The 27,058-nt window shown below is 41.5% G+C and overlaps 1 protein-coding gene across 2 annotated transcripts; it reads left to right on the forward strand.

The window, feature by feature from the left end:
- Positions 1-26,355, forward strand: Wee1 (Wee1 kinase). Of its 2 annotated transcripts, none has more exons than XM_080282496.1 (5): positions 1-651; positions 1,515-1,781; positions 4,170-4,391; positions 6,877-7,034; positions 24,794-26,355. In XM_080282496.1, the coding sequence occupies exons 1-5, from the start codon at positions 98-100 to the stop codon at positions 25,396-25,398; spliced, it is 1,806 nt and encodes a 601-aa protein (XP_080138622.1). In that variant the 5' UTR covers positions 1-97; the 3' UTR covers positions 25,399-26,355. The 2 variants fall into 2 exon arrangements, with proteins under 2 accessions (XP_080138622.1, XP_080138623.1); XM_080282497.1 differs by having other exon boundaries at positions 1,518-1,781.
- The last annotated feature ends 703 nt before the right edge of the window (positions 26,356-27,058 follow it).

Below are 27,058 nucleotides of genomic sequence, written 5' to 3' on the forward strand. Positions count from 1 at the left end.
CGTGTGTTCAGTGTTGTGACAGACCTCACACATATGTGACGGTGTGGTGCTGTTGTGTTATGTTATTCACGTAATTTTTTAATGAAAAGTGACGACTATGGAAGTAGCAATGAAACTAGACTTCGATAGCTGTGATGACGAGGAAGTGAACACTTCGTTACACACGCTAAGCTCTGGCTGTGATGTTGACCTCGGGGGTGATCTCTCGGGAGATGATACTGTTTCTGCTGCTCCACCCAGTCCATCTCCTGCCAGATTATTTAGTCCTAGAAAGGCGCCAAGATCTGCTGCGAGAACTGAGTGTGAGGTTTCCCCCCAAGCAGTAGTTGACTCTCCACCTTATAAGAAAATTCGAGCACTGCGGCTCTTTGATTCCCCCGCAACCCCCAAGACATTACTACAAAAAAGCACCACAGACTCGTCCGGAAGAGCAGCTGCCCGGTCTAGATTATTTATCGCAAGACAGAGGACATCATTGTCCAATACGCAAGTAACTCCGTCACCTCCCACAACATTCCTTCAAAAAAAGGATGAACAAGGGAAGTGTGCAGCAAAAGAAGTTGCAAATATCAATCCTTTCACCCCAACTGGCATGTTGCTCTCCTCGAGAAAGCGAACAAGATCGAAGAGGGAACTCACTTCGTCAACTGGGTAAGGTATTTACGTTTATGTATGGTACCGATAGTTTAGAATATGAATGGTTCACTTGCTGTTGTATAGGTAGTGACAAGCTATTGCTAATTAAATTAATTTTAAACAACGGTGAGATTAAAACGGTATATATATATATATATATATATATATATATATATATATATATATATATATGTATAGGTAAACTACGGCGGAATTAATTAAGATGATGTGGCAAGGTGGCGACACCCCGACTCCTCACCTACGCAGATGCCATATCGTACTAATTCCGATTTATATATATACAGTATATATTTTTAGCTCACAGTACAGGGTTGATATTGTGGGTAAAATAACATCGAACTCTTTCGTATCGCGTGACAGTCCATGATTAGTCTTCATTCTTTCATTGGTAATTTCGAAAAAGCAAGCAGAATGGATTGAAGTGGAGGCATCACTGTTGCTAGGCGCGGCAGATTTGACCGGTACTTGGGAGTTAAAGAGTATTAACTGGTAAATTGACATTATTGGCGTCCACCATGAATGTTAGGCACATTGTTAGTTGATTTGTGGGCTGCTGTCAGCAATATTCATCTGTGAACTGCATGTTAGTGTAGTCTTTTTTTTACTTTTTCGTAAATGTTGGTTGATTTAAATCCCAGGTGTTTGCTATATATATATATATATATATATATATATATATATATATATATATTTTGGTGAGGCTTTGTAATGGATGCCCCATTGCAAAGTGCCTAACCATTAAATGTGCAAGGCTTTTGAGAGGGAAAGTTACCCAGAAGGATTTCCTTTTCTTGTATGTTATTTTTTATATTAATATAAAAGTTACGTAATTGCATTAGGACACATCTTGTTTCCAGCAGGTTAGCGGACATGCCAGAGAACATGGATTTAGAAGATTCCTGTTGCCATGACTCCTGTGATGAGTGTGAAGATGACTCTGGTCGTCCTACCAAGAAATTATCCATTCATGAGGCTAATGTTTCAAGATATCAACATGAATTTCTTGAACTGGAGCAGATAGGTCAAGGAGAGTTTGGGGGAGTGTACAAATGCAGACATCGTTTGGATGGTTGTGTTTATGCAATAAAGAAGTCTTTGAAGCCTGTGGCTGGATCTGTCAATGAGTAAGTCCTACTTTTTCAGTATTTGTTGTCAGTATCACGTGTTTCTTAGTCTTCCACTCATTTTCCTCCTCCTCCATCCACTTGTTATTGTCATACCACCATAAAAAACCATGTCATTACATTGCAGCATCACATTCATTTCTGTTTTGCCTTGTTTTGTTTGGGTAAGCCTATTTGTTTCTTGATACAGTATTCATTCATCTGTCTTGCAGGATACACCACATACCTTATGGCAGTACCGCGTGTGTAATTCTAACAGATGGCACTGGTACTAGCCATTTCACAATATTTTGTAGCTACTGTCATTTAGGTGTCATTTTTAAAGTGACCAGGTATTTTCAGTGACTAATAATTTGGTTGCTATATAAGCTCTAAAATCTCAACATTAATCATGTCAGGTCATGGGAACAAGTTACAGTAATGCATTTATGTTAATTATAATAAAGATTCCTGAACATTAATACAGTACAGGAATGGAGGTGGTATATTACTGACATAACTGTGGTTGGATTGTTGGATTATGGAGAACTGCCTTTTTGATCTGTGATCAAAGTTGGTTGCATGAACTATGGCAACTACTGTAATATGCTCCTTATAGATACTGGAAAGGGATGCTTTTATGTAATTGCACCAGTGCAGCGGTCCACAGAGGAAGCACCATTTTCCAGTAACACCTCTGAACTCCCTCCCTGTCCCCTCAAAGGAGGGTGGACTGCAGGAAAGGGAAGCTGCAGCTTGTAATCCATTATACTTGTCTGTATGACCCTGAAGACATAAGAGCTATTGCCGATAGAACAGTTTAACTTACTGTACTAGGTGCTGGAGCCAAGTGACTACTTAGTTGGGGAATATTATTCAGATATTGAGTCGATCCTGAGTTAGATTTATATTGTGATGTGGGTGAGTTGTGAAAGGTCTGCCTATGCATATTATGTTTTGATTTTGGTTAATAGTGAAGATATAATTTTAAGATTGGTTCAGAATTCTGATGTTTATGATTGATATGTTTTGGAAAAAGGCTATACAAAGATTAAAGCACAGTGGGGTTTATTGAGAGGATGTTTATGTGCTGGTAGGGGGAGCGTGGTAGCTCAGTGGTTAAGTGTGCGACTCTAAATTGCTAGGTCGAGAGTTCGCGCAACGCCCGGGTGGCTGCCTTTGCTGGGAGGAGTAGCACTTTCCTGTAACCCTAGCCCAGCTATGTGATCTATCTAGGTCTGGGTCAGGGTAATAATCCGTTATGTGCTGGTAAATGCAAGAGAAGAGCTGATGAAAGTTTCAAAAATTAGTTACCTTGGTGCCATGATAGGAGGTACGAATGATGGAAAGATTGAGAAGAGAACACTTCAGGGGAGAAGAAAAGTTGAAGGACTTGTATTTTGAAGGGTAGGGTGGTTAATATGAAAGCAAAGAGAACTAGGTGAAAATACAGTAATGACACTCGTATGGGAATGAAGTTTGGGCAGAGTATCAACTTTCTAGGTTACAAACTGGAAATGACTCTTTTTCAGAACAGCTGCATGCATAAGTAAGGTGGATGGTGAAAGTATAAGGGAAGTATGAGTGTTTTGGAATGGAACAGTGGTGGAAGTGCAAGGTGGACTTACAGAATGGATAAAAAGGAATCTGTCTATCTATCTGTTGCCAGGTGCCTTAGTCCCATAAGGGGTGGCTACAAACACATCGCTTTCATGATGCTCTGTCCCCTGCCATTTCACTGCCATCATGGGTTTATAAAGATCATAGATAGGGTGCCAAAGCAAGTCTTTGATAGTGAGAATGATTATGTTGAAAGAGGCAGATTTTATTTGGTGTGGAAGAGGAGAGAGTATAACACTATATTGATGAGAGAAAAGAGTTGAGTCAGAGAGGGAGGGGTATGTGAGTTGAAGTACTGGAGGCTGTTCAATCATGGCCATTCCTGTGTGGAATGGGGGTGTTCCTAGGAGGGAGTACTGTAAAGTGTCTAAGATGATGTGAAGTGACCAAGATTTTGAAGGCTTGAATGACTTAAATTGTGGACCAATGCACAGCATTTCATTGGGCATGGTGTTTTGATAGTTACCAATATCCACTTTTGTGCTTTTTCTTACATTGTTTTTTGGGTCCTACTTCACCCCAACTTTTGAGTGGGACTAAGAATTGGTATGATGGGGATAGACAGTGTACAGTACCATATGTAAGGGCATCACTTGTTTGTGACTTCTTGGACAGTAATTTTGCAGATGCATCTGTCACTATGTGACAGTGGGTTATTTTGTTCATTTGCCTAAATAATACAGCCTACACTTAGTTTATGGCATTTTCACTCTGCATAATATACACGGTACTCATTGCATCTAGTGTTACCCTCATTTGGTTTCATAATCAGTATTTTTGTACTTTCAGGAGGATAGCCCTAAATGAAGTATATGCCCATGCAGTGTTGGGGAAGCACCCTCATGTGGTTCGATACTACTCAGCTTGGGCAGAAAATGATCACATGATAATTCAGAATGAATACTGTAATGGTGGTTCCCTGGCTGATATGGTGGAGAAGAACAAACCTGGAATGAAGATTACTGAGCACACCTTAAAACAAGTTTTGTTGCATGTAGCCAAAGGTCTAAAGTAAGTAACATTATTTGGCACAAGTAGTACTATAATGTTCTAAATTCCATCAACCCAGTGTATATCTCTTCAGTTGAATAGATAGTGATGTTATATACAAACTACATCCTCTGACTGAAGAGGTTTGGAAGTTGTTTGTAACCCACTTGCCCTGAGGGGTCTGTTCTTAAGACGAATGAAAAATTTGGTGTTAGCCAGATTATGTTGGTAATACAAAGTACCCTCTTGGGCTCGTTTTGTTTCGTTTTTAAAGGCTCCAACATGCTTGCATGCGTCGGCCTTGGTCACCTAATGGCGGCTTTCCACGCTGCACGATCCATTGCAGCCTCCCTGTTTAGTCCCTTAACCCTGAGGTCACACTTAATGACCTCGTCCCGTGTCTTTCTCGGTGTACCCCTCATAACCCCACCCCCAATATTAACACTTCTCACCTTCCTCACCCAGTTATCATCCCCCATCCTCTCCACATGTCCAAACCATCTCAGTCTACCTCTCCTGGCTCACAAATATGAAGAACCCAGAACACGTGCCACCTGATGGCTACAGACATTTCCTTAGTGGCACGCTGATGTGCCATCCGATGTGAAAGGGTTAAGACTAAATGGTACTGTATATTATGTCAGTCATCAGTTGTTAATGTGTTAAATGGTAATGAACAGTACAGAAGCAGATTGTTGGCATATGGCACTTGTTAAATCAGTGTTATAATCATTATGATGCCTTATGCAAATGATTTCAGATTCAGGTCACTTAGTAATGAAAATTTGGCACAATGGAAGGAGTTCACAGACTACCGGCTGGAAAATGGGTTTTTGTTGGATAACACTATTTTCACCCATACTTTATCACTTGGCCTTGGATGAGAACACCTTCTGCCTCTGGAAGTATGGTTGAAAGTCCTTCAAAAAAAAGTATTGTACATGCATCCTTTCAGCTTGATCTTGCATACCACAATCATGTGATCTAACAAACCTCCACATCGTCGTCTCACTGCCCTCGTATCAGCAGTACTTCCCGGCTTTGATTTCTCTATGAGCACGTAGTCAATCCGGCTCCTTTCAGTGCGATCATTCCCTCTGTACCATGCATATTTATGTCCATCTTTGTGTTTGAACTAAGAATTACAGATGCACAACCTCCTTTCCTGACACATGTCCTTCAGTTGGTTCCCATTATCATTCTATCTTGGTACTCCTTATTACCCATTATATCATTCACAGGACCAGTGCCTACTCTCCCATTCATTTCCCCCATTACAAACACTTTACCGTACAGTAAAACCTCGATTTAACAGCATTCTTTCAAACAGCAACCCCAGACTAATGGCACAAATCTCCCGAGGAATATTTATGCAAAAATAATTTTAAAAAATCCCCCCCAGATGGGTAAAAATTAGAAAGAAATTCAAATGTGGCAGGCGCCGCATGCATCTCGATTGTCTGTTAGCAGTTTCGCGCCAACTGGGTATGTTCATGTGCACCCAGTCTTCCTCCCACCTAGCCTGACTCCAAAGTGAAAAATCACACGGCACTTAATACAATGTTTGCCGAGGATATGATGGTAAATCGGACTGGTAACGTGATAAAATTGCCAACGATACCACGGGCATTTGGAATGCATCTGGATGGATTCCTGCTGAGGATACAACGGGCAAAATAGTGTGACTATATATCAGTCGTTTTGAAACCCTTATAAAGAGTTAATATTTCCTATACCTAGGAAACTGTTATGTCGATAAAATACAGCAATAAGGTGTTTACAACTGAGGACTCCACAGCAGCTAGATGTACTGCTACCAGTCGCCACCTGAAGACATCACAACAACAACTGGATAATGTGATGTGATGTATACTTCTCATCAACATGTGTACCTTTTTGTAAACAAAGTTGCTTCTCCTTATTCTCTGCCGAGTCAGCGACAGCAATCACTTTCCACAGTCGCGAGACGGGGCTTTGGGAACAGTGTGAGAAGCATGTCCTTTGACGAGGAACGTGTGATAGCGTCCAAGTTTTGCTCCACTTAAATTTTCCTCGGCCATTCCTGATACGAGGTACCGTGTGATACCCCCTTAACTTGCCTGAATTTCTGTACTGTACTTTCTTGGATAACTGTACAGTACTTTACTACAGTACAACACCACACCTACCTGCTTTCTTTTGTTCTAAATATAAAATTTTGTTATTGCTTTGTATGTTTGTACATGTTTACTGTATATGCTTAAAAATGTGTTAAAATGTGTTAGCGTGAGTTTCGGGGGTATCGATAGGTGTAAGCCCCAATCTAACAGAATTTCGATTTTTTCAGCATGCTCAGGGCCCCCTAGGGTGCTGTTAAATCAAGGTTATACTGTATTAATAATCATGTCAATTTGCACAAAAGCATGTCAAGTGCACTGTAGCTGTGTGTAGAATAGGCTATCTTGTGTCCCCATGGGAATGTTGTCAGTCTTTAATTTTATTACATCTCCATTGTATGTTATTTCAGATACATTCACTCACTGCAGTTGGTTCATATGGATATAAAGCCTGCAAATATATTCATCTCACGTGAGCAGAAAGTCAGTTTGAACAGTGAGGAGTCGGCTGATGATGGGTTTGAGGAAGAACAAGTAGAAGAGGAAGAAGAGGTCACATATAAAATTGGTAATTACCATGTGTTTGAGTTTTGTATACGGTGTTTTAGGTGTATGTGCGGAAGTAATAGTGAATGGTACATTCAGGTGAAAGTAGAGAGAAAGATGTGAAGTTTTACAGCATGACCAACTTTCTGGGAATCATGAAAATTTTGATAAAAGTATTTTGGTAAAGTACGAGAACAGAATGCATGTATGTACACACACACACACACACACACACTGATCCAATGATTATATATATATATATATATATATATATATATATATATATATATATTTATACACACACACAGTAAAAGTCCATTATATATATATATATATATATATATATATATATATATATATACAAACACACACACACACACAGTAAAAATTTATTATATAATATATATATATATATATATATATATATATATATATATATATATATATATCTGTGTGTGTGTATTATATATATATATATATATATATATATATATATATATATATATCGTTTCGTTTCGTTTCGTTTTTAAAGGCTCCAACATGCTTGCATGTGTCGGCCTTGGTCACCTAATGGCGGCTCTCCACGCTGCACGATCCATTGCAGCCTCCCTGTTCAGTCCCTTAACCCTAAGGTCACACTTAATGACCTCGTCCCATGTCTTTCTCGGTCTACCTCTCATAACCCCACCCCCAATATTAACACTTCTCACCTTCCTCACCCAATTATCATCCCCCATCCTCTCCACATGTCCAAACCACCTCAATTTACCTCTCCTCATCACAACACCAATACACTCCAGTCCCATCCTACCTACTCTTCCATTGTAAACCCAGCCCCTCCAGGCCTTGGACATAGGGACGCACTGCACATCCACCTAATCATTGTCATTTCTGTATGTCTGAGCCGGCGAATGTCTTCCTCCTTCACTGCCCAGGTCTCACTACTGCCATACAGCATTACACTCCTAACACATGCTGCATATAATACATATATATATATATATATATATATATATATATATATATATATAATATAGATATATATATAGATATAGATATAATATATATATATATAGATATATATATACACACACACACACACAGTAAAAGTCCATTAATCCAAATGGCAATGGACTGAGAATCGTTCGGAATTATCAGATTTTTCGGATTTTTGGGTGGGACCCTTAAGACACTTAATTTCATGTTTAAACTGAGATTTTACCAAATGGATCACTTTTCATTCATTCATAATACAATGTGGCACATATTAACATTACGTATTACACAAATTTTTTACTTAATGTTGTACTGAAGATTCAAACTGTAATTGGTGAATTAAGAGATGTTATGGGTTGGTTAACTCACTAGTAATGTGTAGTGTTGAAAACAGCAGTTGTAGGCAGGTGAATCCAATTAGAGAGAGTAAGTCCAGGGTTAATAATAATATGCACATGTTGTAAAAGCACAATTTGCTGTCAAAATATGGGTGATCCCCCATCAGGATGATTCCCTGTCATTTATTTACATATCAGCTTATTTGGCAAGTACACTAGTTTTTGAATAATTGTACCTCTTCAAAGTCATTGTAAAATATACCCAGGATGTTGTAGAACCAATGGAAATTAATAGAGACAGCTATGGGTGATGTTTCGTTTTCATTTTGTTTCATTTTTAAAGGCTTCAACATGCTTGCATGCGTCGGCCTTGGTCACCTAATGGCGGCTGCCCATGCTGCATGATCTATTGCAGCCTCCCTGTTCAGTCCCTTAACCCTGAGGTCACACTTAAATGACCTCGTCCCATGTCTTTCTCGGTCTACCCCTCATAACCCCATCCCCAATATTAACACTTCTCACCTTCCTCCTCCAATTATCATTCCCCATCCTCTCCACATGTCCAAACCATCTCAATATACCTCTCCTCATCACAACAATACACTCAGTCCCATCCTACCTCTCAACTATTCCATCGTAAACTGAGCCCTCCCAGACCTTGCACGCAGGGATGCACTACACATCCACCTAATCATTGTCATTTCTGTACGTCTGAGCCGGCGAATATACTCCTCCTTTACTGCCCAGGTCTCGCTACCATACAGCATTACATTCCTAGCACATGCTGCATACAAAGACCCCTTAGCATGTAGGGAGAGTCCTCTCAGTGTCAGAAGAGGCAGGAGCTCCCTGAACTTCTTCAAACCACTTCTCACCCTAGCCACAGAGCTAGCTCCAGTGCCACTTCCAGTACACAACATGTCTCCCAAATAACAAAACTCTTCCACACACTCAAGAGATTCACCAACAAGTTCAATCCCTTCACGCCTGATGATCTCCACCTGCTCTCCCCGACACGCTGTGCACATAAAATCAGCATTATCTCGCAGTCTACCGGTACCTCTGATACCACTACATCTCTTGTGACATTAGAATATAATTCAAAGTCAACTACAGCGAGGTAGAAACAAGTTAATTATTATCTAAAAGTGCAATTTGTAAATGATATCCAAAGCCTACGCTATTGAATGAACATGGACTTTGATAGATCCCTCTGAAAATTAGTTTTTAAAGTATCAGTTAATCAATAATAAGTACAGTATATTTATAGAATGACGAAGAATTGTTCAGGGTGCGAATTGTCTTGTTATTGTTGCGATGACAAATTGTCCCAAAACCATCAGTGGATTTACCTGCCTGGTTGCTCATGCACTTCAGCCAGTGGATATCAGCCTGCCTGACAGGCTGCGCATGTTTCTTGTAGAATTCGTTTCGTCAGATATGGAAATTGATCACCTCAGCCCCATTATAATGATTATTTTGTTCAACGAAAAGCACCAGTTTATCAAAGTATACAGAAGCCTCCTTCCATGAAACTTCTATGACCACACTGCTCAGCACTTTGGCGCATTTGGCGCCCAGTTTGAATTTTTTAATTTTGATTTTTTTTTACTTTTGGAGTTTTTGTCAGCCTTCTTCAAAAATTCAGATTATTGGGATTTTTGGATAATTAGTGTTCAGATTAATGGACTTCTATTGTGTGTATATATATATATATATATATATATATATATATATATACATATATTTTTTTTATGCGAGGAAGAAGGAACCAAATGCCATGAGCCCGCAGTAATAGTTCCCTCCAAGAGAAAAACAAAATACAATAGAGAGCCAAATTCAAGCTCCGATCATTTTGAGATGCCTGGACACACTGCTTTTGAAAGACTGGAGATCATAGGCAGCAGGAAATACAGACAGAGGGAGACAGTTCCAGAGTTGACCTGTTGCATAAATGAAAGACTGGGAGTAACGGTTAATTCCTGCATTAGAGAGTTGGACAGAAAAGGGATGAGAGTTTGCTGCCAGACGGGTGCTACGCACCCGTTGTAGAGGTGGAGAAATGCAAGAAGACAGTTCAGAAGAGCAGTGACCATTAACCCCTAAAACGCGGATCGTCGCATTTGCGACGGTTGGCCCAAAGGGCAGAACGGCGGGTCGTCGCGTTTGCGATTTGAGTTAATTTTGAATAACCGCGGGCAAGCATGCTCCAGCTGGTATTGTCTATCAGTCCCGCCACCCGTGAGCTACGTTTAGCACACTTGACCTTTGTACTACTGACCTCTGTTGTTGCCAAGTCTCATTTTTTTTACCCACCGACGCACCGATGCGCGGCCCTCCCTCGTCGTGCGATATGGCAACGTGCGGACGGCTGATACGTGTCAATCTGCGCCGTCTTCTCACAAGCACTTTTTGCTATTGGGAAACGCTTGTTCCCCCAGTTGTCACACTGTCATTTTTTCGCGCGGTTTGCCCCAGAATAGCGTCAGTCCACGCAAATCTGCCACGGTGACACCATGTCTAACTCGAGCTCTTCCGAGTCTGTGCCTTCTAGCCCTCCGAAAAAGGGTTTTGTGACCTCAACCCCCTTCAAAACCTTACCAGGAACTACTAAGGGGCTAAGTGACTCTGCAATAGCCTCAGAACTTTTGAAAGCCTCAATGGACTATGGCAGTGACGTCGGTGTGTGGTCGAGCCTGGCTGAGTCAGAGACACAATCTAGTGCTGATTCCGGGCCAGAAGTGATTGTTTCTGTGCCGGAGGAGACTGTGTCAGTGCCCAGCACCTCAACAGGGAAGGCTCCGGTGAGAAGGGGCCTCGAGTATGGGAAGGGGGAAAAAAGGAAGAGGAGCGGAGACTCCAGCTCACCGCCATTGTCCCCTACGCCATGTCACGCCACCGCAAGCCCGCCACGTACTCCCAGCCCTGTTCTCTCGTCCTCCTCCTCTGCTGTCCTGTCTCCTGAGTCGTCGGAGTCTCCTTCACCACCGAGAAAGGGAAGTAAAAGAGCATCTTTACGTTTGAGAGGTTATCGTAGGCCTAGTGTTCGTGTGGGTAGAGTTAAGTCCCCTAGTATAAGGCTAACTCACACTAGGCAACTCAGGAGTCACGCCACCGCGGGTGACCTTGACCCAAGTGATAATGTCCCTCCCACCACCACCACAACACCAACACGGCCTGGGATAGCCTCTGCCTCACCTACTGTTGCCCAGCCTGCCTCACCCACTCCCACACGACCTGCCTCACCCCCCGCCGCCCCAAGCACCTCCCAGCCTAGGCAGGGAACGCTAGATGCCTTCGTGTGGTCAGAGGGATCAGATTTTGTGCCTGAGGATCTGCCCTTTGACGACAGTGAGTGTGGACTTCAGGCTGACTTCCCTGTGGACGACGATGGTGAATGCCTTGACTACCTGTTGGCCTTCCTTGACGACGAGGTTATGGAGCACATCTGTACCGAGACAAACAGGTACGAGGGGCAATGTGCGCCAGTTCGCGAAGGAGAAGGTGAGGCGGCCACGCCATCCACGTCGCGGATGGCAGCATGGGTGCCTCTTACGATCCGCGAGCTTTTTGTATTTATTGGATTGATGTTGCTAATGCCGCACAACTGGAAACACAAGTTAGAAGAATACTGGACTTCCGACGAGCTGTGCCCAACACCCATTTTCAATAAATACATGAGCCGCGATCGTTTTAGGCAGCTGATGACTTATCTTCACTTCGCGAACAATGATGAGCCTTCCCAAACTGACCCATTATGGAAAGTGAGGGGAATCCTGAACATGATCAAGGATAAGTTTACGAGGTTCTTGCGCCCGTTTAAGAAAGTCGTGATTGACGAGTCTTTGGTATTGTTCAGGGGCCGTCTTCGGTTCGTCCAGTACATTCCAAGCAAACGCCACCGCTTTGGAATCAAGTTTTTCGTGCTGTGCGACTGCAAGACGGGGTTCATCCTTGACTTCGTCATTTACACCACCAGCAATGTCGATTTGGATAAGACTGACCCCCTTGGATTCTCTGGTTCTGTGGTGAAAGTGCTTTTGGAAAAGTACTTTGGCGAGAATCATGTCCTGTATACTGACAATTACTATACCGCTCCTAAACTCGCCAAGTACCTTTCTGAACACGGCGTCGGCTCCTGTGGCACTGTCAGAAGTAAAAGGGCACATTACCTTGCCTTCCCCGAGGCTGAAAAGTCAAAGCGGGGAGACGTGCACCTGAAGAAATATGACAAGATGCTTGCGATCAGGTGGCATGATAAGAGAGTCGTGAACATGCTCACCACAGTACACAAGGGTGAAATGCTGGCAACAGGGAAGGTCGACAGAAGGACTGGCGAGCCTGTGATGAAGCCTGATGCTGTCATTGACTATAACGTCAATATGCGGCTGGTGGACAAGTCTGATATGATGATTGGAGAGATTGACTGCCTGAGGAAAAATCGTCGTTGGTACAGGAAGGTGTTCTTGCACTTGATTGATATGTGCATGTTGAACGCCTTCATCCTGTATAAAATCAAGAACAGGAAGCCAGCCAACTACTCTCTCAGACGATTTTCCAAGACTTGTGTCTACCAGCTGCTTCAGCGTTACGGCCAGGTTCTTTCTACAGGTCCCAAACGCCACTCTCACACACCTCCAGACCGCCTACAGTGTCAGGACTACCTTCAGCGACACCGCCTGGAGCCACTGCCAGCCACTGCAAAGAGGGGGAAAGCACTGAGGAGGTGTCATGTGTGCTACCAGGCAGGAAAGAACCTTTAGGCGCACCTCCTTGCAGTGCAAAGAGTGCAAAGTTCCCCTCTGTGCTTACCCGTGTTTCTTTGACTACCACAGCCTAAGTAGATTTTGAAAATAAGGGTAAGAATCTTTGAAATAATACTGAGAGTGACAGCGATAATATTGTTTAGTTTTCTTTTACGTGCTGACAGTGACAGCCTGATGAGTGTAAATTAGTGTATGTACTTGTAAAAGCACTGACGGTGACAGTGTTTTTTGGTGTAAATAATTGTACATAGTAATAATATAAGTATTGTGAGTGACAGTCACTCCAGTGTAAGAAGATGAAAGCATATTTTCCTATTCTATGTTCTGACAGTGACAGTTTGTTGTGTAGAAAATATTATTTTTATAACACTGGACAGTGACACTGATGAATAAGGCAAAAAAAAGAACAGATACAGTGAAAGTGAGCGATAGAAATGAAGTGCGAGTGGCTGACAGGAGCGAGAATAAAGTGCCTGCCGTAAGGCTGAATAAACTCGTGCCGCGGTGGTCTTCCTCAGTCCCAGTCCACAATACTGGCAGTGACATTGATTTTTATGGCCGTAATAGTGACAGGCAAATGTTTGCGAAGTCCTATGATGAAAAAAAAAGTAGTATACGTGTTTTTTGCCGAGAAAAGGCAAATGTGACAATATTGACGGGAAGATCGCCACCGCGCTGCATGTCGGCCGTGCGCTCCGTCCATTTTAGCCTTATTTTCAGTTCTTATTTACAAATACGGATTCCAAACAACCTGTATGTTGTTGTATAAAGTGTACTGTGACAGATTGAGGCTGTGGTAGAAAGAAAACCGGGTTTCTGGAGGTGTGAGAGTGAAGACTTTGTTACCCAACTTTGCAGGTCTTTACAAGTCCTTTGGTAGTCAACGAAGGCTCAACATGTGGCTCAGGAGAAAGCTGAATGTAAGTACTATATGCCATAAAAATTTTAATGCTCTAGGGTTAATCTATGATTTTTGGCAAATATTTTTCCACAGGTACTCAGACCCCGCTACAACCCCGCCACAGCGGGGGGATCGCCCGTACACAGCCGCGTTTTAGGGGTTAAAGCAGCGATAGAAAAGAGATAAAGATGCAACAGTGCGGCGAAGAGACAGAGGTTGAAGGGAGTCCGTAAGAGGAGGAGAGTTAATGAGACGAAAAGCCTTTGACTCCACCCTATTGAGAAGAGCTGCATGTGGGGAGCCTCCCCACACATGAGAGTTGTACTCCACACAGGGGCGGATAAAACCCTTGTATAGAGTCAACAATTGTGCAGGGGTAAAGAAAGAGCGGAGTGGGCTTAGCACACCCAATCTCTTGGAAGCAGATTTTACAAGAGATGTAATATGATCTTTCCAAGATAAGTCCTGAGTAAATGAAACCCCAAGCATGTTCAAGGATGATGCAGGATTAAGCTGAATATTATTAAACATTAGTGGGTATAACTGTGGAAGATTTTGTGGGGTTGATAGGTGTAAGAATTGAGTCTTAGATGCATTAAAAACAACCATATTATTTTTACCCCAGTCAGAGATACGGAGCAAGTCAGACATTAGGTGTGCCATAGCCTTATCCCTTGTTTGTTGAAGTAACTCTTGAGATGGGCGTTGCAGAAACTGAATGGAAAGGTGAAGGGTGGAGTCATCAGTGTATGAGTGGATAGGGTAAGATGTACAGCTTAGAAGATCATTGATGAATAAGAGGAAGAGAGTTGGTGATAGGAAAGAGCCCTGAGGAACACCACTGTTGATAGATCTAGAAGAACGATGGCCGTCTACAACAGCGGCTATAGAACGACCAGAAAGGAAGCTAGCGATGAAGGCACAGATAGAAGGATAGAAAGCGTAGGAGGGCAGTTTTGAAATTAAAGATTTATGCCAGACTCGATCGAAAGCCTTTGAGATGTCAAGTGCAATGGCAAAGCTTTCGCCAAAGTCCCGAAAGGAGGATGACCAGGAGTCTGAAAGGTAGGCGAGAAGATCGCCAGTGGACTGTCCCTGACGTAACCCGTACTGACGATCGGAAAGAAGGTTGTGATAGGAAGGATGAGAATTGACTCGAAAACTTTTGATATACAGGACGTTAAAGCAATTGGACGATAGTTGGAGGGTTGTGAGTGATCACCCTTCTTTGGGACTGGCTGAATGAGAGCAAACTTCCAGCAAGAAGGAAAGGTGCAAGTTGACAGACAAAGGCGAAAGAGTTTGCCTAGGCAGGGTGTAAGCACAGAAGCACAGTTCTTGAGAACAACAGGAGGGACCCCATCAGGCCCATATGCCTTGTTAGTACTGCGGCCAGTGATGGCAGAAAATACATCAGCTGAAGACATTTTAATGTCAGCCATGAGGAAGTCAGAGGGGGGAAGTGATGGAGGAACAGCACCGGAATCGTCTAAGGTGGAATTGGAGGAGAACGTCTATGCAAAGAGATCTGCTTTATCAATAGAAGAAATAGCTACGGAACCATCGGAGTAGAAAAGAGGAGGGAAGGATGATGAGGTAAAGTTGTTAGAAAGATTTTTGGCAAGGTGCCAGAAGGAGCGGGAAGAATTCGAGTTGGAGAGTTGAGAGCATTTAGTGTGGATGAAATTATTTTTAGCAGAGCGAAGAACAGACTTAGCACGATTCCGGGCAGAAACGTATAGATGATGTGATTCAGGGGTGGGTTGGCTCCGGTACCTTTTGTTGGCCCTCTCCTTGTTGCGGACAGCATTAGAGCAAGCGTGATTAAACCAAGACTTTCTTGCTTTAGTCAAAGGATATGAGAAAGGAATGTATGCTTCCATGCCCGAGAGAATATCCTCCGTAATGTGCAAGGCACACTCAGATGGCTAACGGCCATGGAAGCAATAATCATTCCAGGGAAAATCAAAGAAGTACTGCCTGAGGGCCTCCCAGTCCGCGGCTCCAAAATGCCACAGACGACGTTTCTCTGGAGGGTCCACAGGCCGTACCAGAGTGATAGGACAGGTTAAGATGATAAGGTTGTGATCGGAGGAGCCCAACGGAGAGAAAAGATTAACAGAGTAAGCAGAAGGATTAGTTGTGAGGAAGAAGTCAAGTATGTTGGAGCTCTCTCCAAGGCGGTCAGGGATACGGGTAGGGTGCTGTACAAGCTGCTCTAGGTCATTAAGGATAGAAAAGATGTAGGCTTGTTCACCAGGTGGATCAGTGAAAGGAGAGGAGAGCCAAAGGTGGTGGTGAACATTGAAATCTCCTAGAATGGAGATTTCAGAGAAAGGAGAAATGGATAGAATGTGTTCCATCGTAGAAGTAAGATAGTCGAAGAATTTTTGATAGTCAGTAGAATTAGGGGATAAGTAAACAGCACAGATATATTTAGTCAGAGAATGACAGGAAAGCCGAAGCCAGAGTGTAGAGAATTCAGAAGAATAGAGTTCGGGAACACGAGAGCAAGATAAGTCATTGCGTATATATACACAACAGCCACCTTTGGCTTTGAAATGAGTATAGAGAAAGTAGGAGGATACAGAAAAGGGTTTGCTGTCAGTTACCTCAGACAGCTACGTCTCAGTTAGAAAAGAAGGTGAGGTTTAGAGGAGGAGAGGTGGTGCTCAACAGAGCGAAAGTTAGAGGAAAGGCCGCAAATGTTGCAGAAATGAAGATGAAGAGAGTCAGACAGTGGTTCCAGGCACCTCGAGTCATCACTGGGAGAGGGGCGGATGGTGGGGGTATTTATGGTCCCCCCCCCCCCCGGACTCCGAGGCTTGGTGATGAGATCCCATAATTTTTTGAATATTGGAAAAGGAAGTGTAGTGTGTACTGTGCATGTAGTTTGGTGTAGATAGTTAGAGAAATTTGTACTGGAGAGCATGCTGGCCTACTCTCTGTGTAACTGAGACACTGAAAAAGTTCAGTAAAGGGGGATGGTCAGGAACTAGTCCTGCGGAAACAGGAGCTCCAGCACTCTCTGTCATCAGCTTTCCATCCACCTCGGGAGTACTGCCCTGCTTAACTGGTGCTACAGTCTACTCCTCTATATATACAGTAAAACCTCGATATAACGGACTTCAATAGACTGGAATTTGCTTTTATCGGACTCTAGACGCTACTGGACTAAATTCCTATATATCGGAATAAGTCCGATAAAGCCAGAAGCAGTCTGGACTGCCTGACCACTTCAGCTATGTTCACGACAATTAGGTATATAAAAGATGTTTATCAGTGTACAGTACAGTATGATTTTATATATTATACCATTTGATTACTGTAGTGAAGATACAACACAGTACAGTACCACAATGGTAGTCAGAACAGTGTAAAAACTGTTCATGCAATCCGGAAGAATGTCTGATATATCGGAAAAAGTCCGGATTAGCAGGGGGAAGTCCGGATGTCGCTTTTATCGGAATTTCGCATTTTTCAGAATGGTTTGGGCCCCAATTATTCCGGTATAGTGAGGTCTGCCCCAATTATTCCGGGATAGTGAGGTCTTACTGTATACAGAGATAGCCCGGTTATCCGGGCTATATGGTGTTAAGGGGTGCCCGATTGGTCGGAAAGCACGATTAATTCGGCAGAACCAAAACACAAGTACTGTACTGTTAGACTGATTTATTTACCGGTAAATGTACATTTTAAGTACCAGAAAGACTTTTCCAGTTCAGTGTATATTCCTCCAGCTTGTTTCAGTAGTTTTCAGACTATATTCAGTTCGTTAAATCACGTTTTCTTACGGAAAGATCTCCTCCCTGTTATTATCGTCACGTTCTAAAGCTGTACCTACGATTGTTTCCAGCGCAATGGACGAAACTCATCGTACTCAAATGTGGACTTCGTTTCCCAATTGAAGATTAGGTTAGGTTAAATTATCAGGTGCAGTTAAGCTAGGTTAGGCCAGGTTTAAACACTTAGATTAGAACAGTGTCTTCTGCCAATACGTTAACGAATCAAACAAAGAGTCGTCACACCAGAACAGTTAAAAACATCGGGGAAACAGATTTAACAAGAAATGTTTATTTACCAACCCAGAAATAATAAGAAAAATATAATAGACTATCAGGATGAACTGATTTGGTAAGGTGCTTTTACTGCTTACAGCAAAGCATATGTCTACCCCCCTCAAATCCTCAATGTTCGTGAGTTCAGAAATTTGTGTGCTCCAGTGGCAGACCTTGAAACCATTTTTTCAAAGTTATAAGGTCAGTTTCTTTTTCTTAGATGTGAAAAGACTCGGCTGGTAAACCTGGCTTTTTCCCCTCCTCCCTAAACCCATCTTGTGATTTGCTATGATTCGTGAAAGAATTAATAAAATTAGGGGGCATGGTACATTAGCATTTAAACATAATATTAGGGTGCATGTTACTTTACCATTTACACATATCGGCGAAAACATCTGGGATGAAAGGACCGCCTAGCTGTTTGGGATGGTAGAGTAGGGTCGTGTAAACATACCAGTGACCTTCGTTCCCTTCCCAAAACTGTTCACAGTTTTTATGGCTCTTCCTAACTCAACGTCACTGACACCAGCACAGTAAAGCATTGTTCAAGGCTGGCAGCCATGAAGGGGTTAATGGAATACATATCAATACTCTCTCTTTCACACATACAAGAATGAACAAGAGAATGTGCAGTAAATGTACACTTGACTGTAAGGAGCAGAAATAACTGTATGCTCTGTCGGTCCGAAATGTGTTGGGAAGCAACATCGAACAAAGAATTTGGAACTGAATGTCACCTTACGAGAACACATGAGATGAAAGTATTTTTTCTTATTAGTAAACATGTTTGTTCCATTTCGTCCCCTATAATTGTGAAACTCATAAATTTTCCTCCAAGTATACAGCCTAATAACCTTACCAAATCAATTCTTATTGCTCTAGTTTGTTTTCTGTATTTTTCTGCCTATTTTGTGGGTGGTAAATTACGTTTGGCTGAAAGATTTCCTCTCTTATCATAACATTCCTTAAGCTTTGCCTCGATTGTTTCAGGCATAATGGAAGAAACTTACTCATAATTAGGGTGCATGTTACATTAGCATTTAAACATATAGGCGAAAACATCTGAAATGAAGTGGCAGACCACCTGACTGTTTGAGATGGTAGAGGGTCGTGAAAACATACCAGTGACCTTCGTGCCCTTCCCACAATTGTTTGCAGTTTTTATAGCTCTCCCTAACTCAACATCCCTGACACCGGTACAGTAAAGCATTGTTCGAGGCTGGCAGCTATGATGGGGTTATTGGAATGCATTATTGTTTTTATTAATACTCTCTTTCAAACATACAGTACACTTAAGAACGAACAAAAGAATGAACAGTAAATGTAAGAGGAAGAAATAACTATGCTCTGTCAGTCTGAAATGTGATAGGAAGCGCGACATCTAACGAAGAATGCAGAACTGAATGCTAACTAACGAGAACACGAGATGATTTTTTTTTTTTTTTTTTTTTTTTTTTTTTTTTTAAAGCAGACATTCTTGTTCCATTTCGTTTCTTAAAATTGGGAAACCCATTACTTTTTGTCTAAGCATACAGCCTAAAGACTTCACCAATTCACTTCATATTCCTCCAGTTTGTTTTCTGTGTTTTTATATTTTGAGGGTAGTAAATTACCTTCTCTTGCTGAAAGATTTTCTCTTTTATTATCACGTTCTTTAAGCCGTACCTATGATTGCTTCGGGCATAATAGAAGAAACTCATCGTACACAAAAGTGGATTAAGTTTCCCAATTTCCCAACTGGAGCCCAGGTTAGGTTGAATTATTTTAAATTATTAAGTAGTTAAGCAAGGTTAGGCTAGGTCAGGAGTATCAGTTGCCCCACCAAACTCCACCCTACCACCCTTGTGATTGAGATGTGAGCAGGAGGTGTGGGTGGGGGCAGGGTGAGCAGACTCTCTCTGGTTTACCCATGCCTCGTTCCCTAGCAATTGGATGCTTCCTGTTTAAACCGGAGCTATCGTACGGATAATTCTATGTATTACTGAACCATTCGGTCATGGCCCGGATATACCGAAAGCTGGATAATGCGAGCCTGGATAATTGAGCTTCCACTGTATATCTATATCCATCCATCATTCACTCCTATGTTGCCCCATAAGGAGCATAGGAACCCAGGGCTAGGCTAGTTGGTCCTGACATTTAAGATGAGAGTGACCAGCCTCATTCATCCCTGAGTGGCATTACTTGAGCCTTAAACCCTAACCACCCCTTGAATATAAGCCTACACGGGCTCAATCCGATTGGAGCGCCTCAGTTACCCACTAAACCACCAGGTGCCATAATTTGGTTATATGGTTACCACCCAGCATAGTAAATGGTTTCCTGGTGTACAGCCTGAGCTGTGACTTGCAACGCGATGCTACCCAGCCTGAGCTGTGGCTCTCAATCCACGGGTTAACGAACGCTCTTAACGCATGATACTGTTTTGGTGCCAGTTTTACATAATGTATATCTTAGTTTGAACTAGGTTAGGTAGGTTATAATCACTGGAAGGTCCTGGGAACAAAGCCCTCCAGTTACGTTTCAGTGCCTCCAATTAGGCTTCCACTGCTATTTATGATTTTAAATTGAATACTGTATACAGTATTTGAGTTTGTTTGGTGTGGCGATGTCATGTCTGGTTGGTGGGATCGGCAATGAACATGCTAACGAAAGCGTTCAGGCAGCTTTCTTGAATATCACTAAGTAGGTATATTCCATTAGTTCTTCAATATTTTTTGGTCAAAAATCAAATGTCAGTCATCTGAGATGTATGCAGTGCTAAAATAATTTTCCTTGACAATGTAGGTCTATAAGAAAACAGCTAATATTCCTGTGTCATTTGCACTCATATTTACCGATATTGTTTCCATCTTTATTGAATATTTTTTGAATGACAGAGGTGGTTAGGAACCTAACCCCCCTGTTTCTTAACAATCCTATGGGAAAACTTGGTTCATTATTCAACCATTTTATGGAACACATCCCTATTGAATAGTGGGGGAGAGGTATATTAGAGTTTCTGTAAATTTTCATGCAATGGAAAACTTACCCCTAGTTAGACTAATTGGGGGCAGGGGGATTCTGGCATACCATTACAATTCAGTACAGTATCCTTTAATGTACATACACTTCTAATGCATGATTTTCTTCCCTCTAAAGCTCATATATTTACTATAGCAATGGACTGGTTGACGGTCAATTTCTTTTTCAAGTATACAGTTTATTTGGGTGATAAATGTGCTGAATTATGGTATGATATAATTTGACAAACCAAAGTAAAAATTTGGAGATAAAAGGCTTCAAAGTTGCACAAAATGAGGTTGATAGCAGTGCAAGCCTCGAGTGGCTGTGACGTTATAGGCCACCAAGCCTGGAGACAAAACCAGACTGATCCCCAGCTAAGTTGTGTGATTGTGGTTCTGCTGATTAGTCAAGCTTTGCTTCGTTGTGACCAAGTCAGCAACTAACCACTATGGGTGCTTTGTTCCACTGTGCAAGAACACAAGTAGAATCACACAAGAAAAAAGATTCATCACTGTTCCAAGAGATGAAAGCCAGGAAGCTGAAATCTGGTCAGAAATTTGTGCTTAATATGACCATTAAAAAAAAAAAAAAAAAAAAAAAAAAAAAAAAAAAACAGAGCTAAGTGCTGAAGTTGGCGGATATTAACCCTTCAGATCGTCAGTATCCATTGACAGACTTCCATTTTGCATTAATATTGATTTAAAGCACAGATAAATGTATTTGCATTGTAAATCAGTGTTTACACAAATCAAGTCTGTCAAGGTGAGTGTTCAAGCTAGAGGTAAAACATCTCTAACTTCAGCAAATATTTGCTTTGAATTCTGATTTTTTATTAATAGTTAAACATAAATTTTGACTGGATTTCAGATAATTAGGTGTGTATGAACCTATATGGTGAAAAAATGATAATAGCCTAACATGTACAGCTTAACCTAACCTAACAGTCACCAAACAAAACCATGCCTAACTTTGGCTTAAGCCATTGATAGAGATGTTAAAATATTAATCTCTATATCACACTGGCTGTTACTAAAAGGATGTTCAAATATCACCAATACATAAGACTAAGAAATCAGATGACCAGATACTTCACAGGATCTGATAGTCCATGGTCAGGCCTATCTAGGAGGAAAAAACATCTTCCCTATGTATTACTGTCCAATTTCAGGGCTATATGCCCCTGGAGTCAACCTAGCAGAACTTGTGCTGATACAGTTCATAAATCACTTCATTATGACTTTGTCAAATCTAATCTTTGTACCTCCACCAATTTATCCTACAGGTACTCTCTGGCTGTCGCAAGGTTCGCCATCAATGTGTCTGTCTAAAACCAACAAAACTCCTTACTAAAGCACAAACATAGCATACTTCATCTTTAAGAGAGCTGTCACACCAGGTCTTATATACTGTACCTAGCATAATAACAGCTGAATATTTCAGCAGTCTTACCTGTACTGAAGTATGATTCCCAGACATTGTTGTGAGTGGCGGTCAGCTGTGGCCTTGGTAGGGTTTGTTACGTCACAGCGAGGGTGCATGTATTGCGCGAGGTACGATAATCTCCAACTCTGACTCCCACCACCACCACCATAAATATTGAATCGGAGAGAAAAAATAATGATATTCCGATGATTATGAGTGACCATTTTATTACTTCATACTGTATACTGTAACAGATCCAATGAAACATAGCTGTTTGCAAACACTTGAAAGATGCAGCATTAGTGTGGAGACTATGTGCTCAGCTCAAAATTATCCAGATTTACCATAGGCAGGGCAGGTTATGGACCGAGATTCGCTGACCAGTTTTAAACTAATAAAAGCGCCCATCCCTCTCGGTCAGGGGGTCTGTGTGCATGTAGGTAGGTGGGGGTGCTCACCATCCACTCATTCAATGTAGTTCTGCTTTGGGTGTCTGCTCTTTCCTCTCTTCCTTCCTTCCTTCCTTCTTCTGTCTTTCATTCATTCTTTCCTCTTCCTTCTGCCTACGGGTGACTTTACACTCCCTCTTGTGTCTTTCTTTCCTTCATCCTCTCCTCTTCCTTCTGCCTGCGGGTGACTACACTGAGTGACAAGCCAAATGGTTTCCTGTACACCTGGAAACCATTTACTATACTGGGTGGTAACCATATAACCAAACTCTGGCACCTGGTAGTTTAGTGGGTAATTGAGATGCACCAGTTGGATATAGCCTTCGTAGGTTTCTGTCCAAGGGGTGGTTGGGGTTTATTGCTCACATAATGCCACTCAGGGAGGAGTGAGGCTGGTCACTCTCATCTTAAATGTCAGGACCCACTTACATAGCCCCGGACTCCTACGCTCCCCATGGGTCAACGTAGGATTGGACGATGGATAGACGTACCGTAACTTTATACGACAGTCAACCAGTCAGTTATTAAAACCATCACTTGGGCCTTGTATGTACAGTCGTGAAGTACAGCAACATATTTCTTCCTTTTGGCAGCTGAGTTGTTTGTTTAGTAACTTGTTAAATATTGAGTAACCTACCAACAATATTCTTGTACAGATAAGGTGAACTACAATACTTTAGACTGATGACTGGGCAGCCATATGGGAAAACTTAACATTTTGACCCATACCACTGTAGGTTTAGGCTATGTGGTTAAGCAGTGTCTAATTTAGCCTGTTTATTATTGTAGGCATATTCAGTTCTTTGACCTCCATTTCGATAAAATGATAGGTTCCCAAAGCCAGAATTGATCTATACTAGGTTGTTTATTTAGTAAGAGAACAGTTAAAGTCTTAAAAGATACAGGTTACTTTCAAAAGCAAGCGTGGTCAGTGATTGAACACTGCTAAAGTTCAACATTGTTGTTCCTCCAGTCATTCATTATGAACATGATATTCCCTTTGTTACTGTCACTTTGTTGTACTGCTATTTTTGCTGAAAAGAGAATGGTTTGCAAAACTCAGTTTGAAAATAGGTTTAAGAAGTGTTACTGGCATCAGGAGGTGTATTTTATAAAACATCATATCAGAACCAATCAATTCTTGTATGATTCAGATTATCGGATAATTTATCCATTCCTATGCCACTGCTATTTTCAGTTGATTTTTCTGCTGAATTACAACATCATGGTCATCTGCCTCTGTATGTCGTGGAATGTGACTGCCTAGCTTCAAGCCCTTGCACACTGAAAGGGGTTTTAGAGAAAGTGGCTGTTGCCTGCCTTATGATACCACTTATGAGGCTTTGAGAGACTCTGTACAAAAATCTCCAAAGAGTTAAGGATAAAGAACTATAGCTCATGTTGCATGCAGTTTGCCACAGTTTAGCACTACCATTTGAAGGTATTGTAATTTGTGTACATTAATTGTAACATCCTGAAACTTTGCCATTTATTGTCCCATTGCAGTTGTGTGGAATATAAATGGCACTGATCAATTCAAATGAAGATATGCCTTTATCCCTAACCATGCCGTGTTGAATGTAGTCAGTTTTCCATCATCTCTTGGTCCTCTGATCCATATCAAGACCTCATCCAGTGTTTTCTTTGGTCTGCTGATGGGCAGTTAGCTGTAACAGGATGATGTTGATAACTGCAACTGTGGACATGGGATGTTAAATTCCCTACACTTTCAGGTGATTTGAGTCATGTCATATTAATTGTCAGTCTGCAAGTAGCAGTGAACCACAACAGAATGATGACTTCAGTTGTGGACATGTGATAATTTGAAGTTCTCTACCTTTTCAGGTGATTTGGGTCACGTCACATCAATAGTCAATCCGCAAGTAGAGGAGGGTGACTGCAGATACTTACCTAGGGAAATCTTGCAAGAAGATTTTTCACATTTAGCAAAAGCTGATATATTTGCATTAGGCCTAACGCTTTATGAAGTAGCCAGAGGTGAACCTCTGCCTCTAAATGGAAATGAATGGCATACTATTCGCAATGGAGAATTACAGCCACTGCAAGGGTTTTCCTTGGAGCTGCAGTTACTTTTGAAACAAATGGTTCAAGCTGACCCTGCTGCACGGCCCACTGCTTCCCAGCTGGTACACCATCCCACTCTTTGTCCACCCACAGTCATGTCTCGGGCACAGTTAAGACGTGAATTAAATGCAGAGAGGCTTAAAAATGATATCTTATCCCGCCAACTAAAAGAGGCAGCAAAATGCCTTCAGAATCTGACACCAACAGTAGCATCAACTCTGGTGGCTTCTGGGGTTTTGGCAGGAGTTACACCAACTGCCGTTAGTGTTCCCCCATTGCCTCATGTCAGATCAGGTCCCATGACAAGGAACTCTAGATTGATAGGTAAAAAAGCTAACAGAAGTGTGAGCACCAGCAACTTCTAAGGTAAAGGGAAGAAATTATATGGTGAGATTAGAACTAACTTAATTTATATTCATTTCATTTATTAGTCCAAGAATATTCATTTTAGTCATTTGGTAAATGATCAAGTATGGTGGCATTCAGAGGTATTGGACTTGTATAACACCTTTATATGGGTGACAAGTCATTATAGTCATTCTCCAGAATGTAAATACTTAGGTTGAGAGGTGCTTAGGAATGATATGTGGTTATGGAGTCTGACTTCTAGAATTGGATCTAGTCCCTGTGCATGAAACTTCATGCAAATGCTCACATTGTGCAGTTGCATTTGGTCCATGATGAAATACATTGTGCTAGCACAGTTCTTTATATATTTATGATCTGTGTTGCTTGTCTGTCAGTAATCCATCAGCAGTTTCAGAATTTTTTAGCAGTATGTCAGATTCTTAAACAAGTACAGAATTTATGTAGTGTGCTACTTTTACAGTATTGAATTTTTGGCAACAAACAGTATTGAATTTTTGGCAATATTTCTAACCTGTAATGTAAATTCCTTGTTCCAGTGCATTTATTGTTACTGTCCAGTGGTGATCCAGTTGTTTTATCTGAATTTTTAAAGTGCCTTACATTTTCACAAATCAACATCTTGTTTGTCCATATTATTGAAAACTGGTTGTGCTGCTGCTTTCAGCATATTGTATAATACTTTGCAGTGTAACAATCATACAATTATGTGCCTTTTTATTGTGATAGTAGTTGTATTTTTCATTAGTTTTTCTAGTGATCCTTTATTCAATTATTACTTCCTTACTGAAGAATATTTTTTAGGCCAGTTTATTGTCAGTACATATGTAACATTATTGCCATTTTATTTTGTGGATAAAATTTGGAATTTTCTTTTGGTGATCAAGAAATACGAATGTCAAAATTTGTTTTCAGGCTCAGATTGTCTTCTGATTAGACATTCCGTGTACTGTGATTTCTTGCCTTTTTTTTTTTTTTTTTTTTTTTTTTTTTTTTTAAATAAATAAATTTTATATACATTTGCACATAGTTTGTCATACCAGTTGAGGTTACTTTTTCAGTTAATGTTAATTTTATTTAATTGCTATTCAGTCTCAAATTATGCAGGCACAGCCACTTCAGTACAAATTTCCTTATGCATATCTCGCCCAACATTTCGGGTGGTTGATGGTGGGGACCATCATCCACTCTTTCATGTAGTGCTGCCTACCTCTTCCTTAGGTGACTATGCACTGAGTGACAAGTCTCCTGTAACTCAGGAAACCATTTACAATGCTAGGTGGGAACCATGTAGCCAAATAACATGGTGATGTGGAGCCTTCTTTGGTGCCCCTGTAACTGAGTCGAGACAAATGTAGCATCCATTCTGGAACAAAATCTCCACACTCTTTCCTGCGCCTTATCACAGTGATGCACTGTCCACTGGAAATGAGCATCAGTCCACAGCATGAGACAACCCTGCAGGAAAATTCCTTGCCTGTGGTTGATGAGTCTGCTCAGCTGGACAGACAGATTTGTTTACTGCTACTCTGCATTACAAATGCCTTCCACATCCATACCCATGCATGAAACATTGGCTGAAGATAGATCACATTTGCAGCAAAAGAAAGTGGTTTTCCTTGGCCTTGCAGATCAGTTGCCACTCGGGATTCTAAAAGT

This window comes from Coenobita brevimanus, chromosome 93, assembly GCF_032717465.1.
Source record: "Coenobita brevimanus isolate Jiangsu-jjx chromosome 93, ASM3271746v2, whole genome shotgun sequence".
Lineage (NCBI taxonomy): Eukaryota > Metazoa > Arthropoda > Malacostraca > Decapoda > Coenobitidae > Coenobita > Coenobita brevimanus.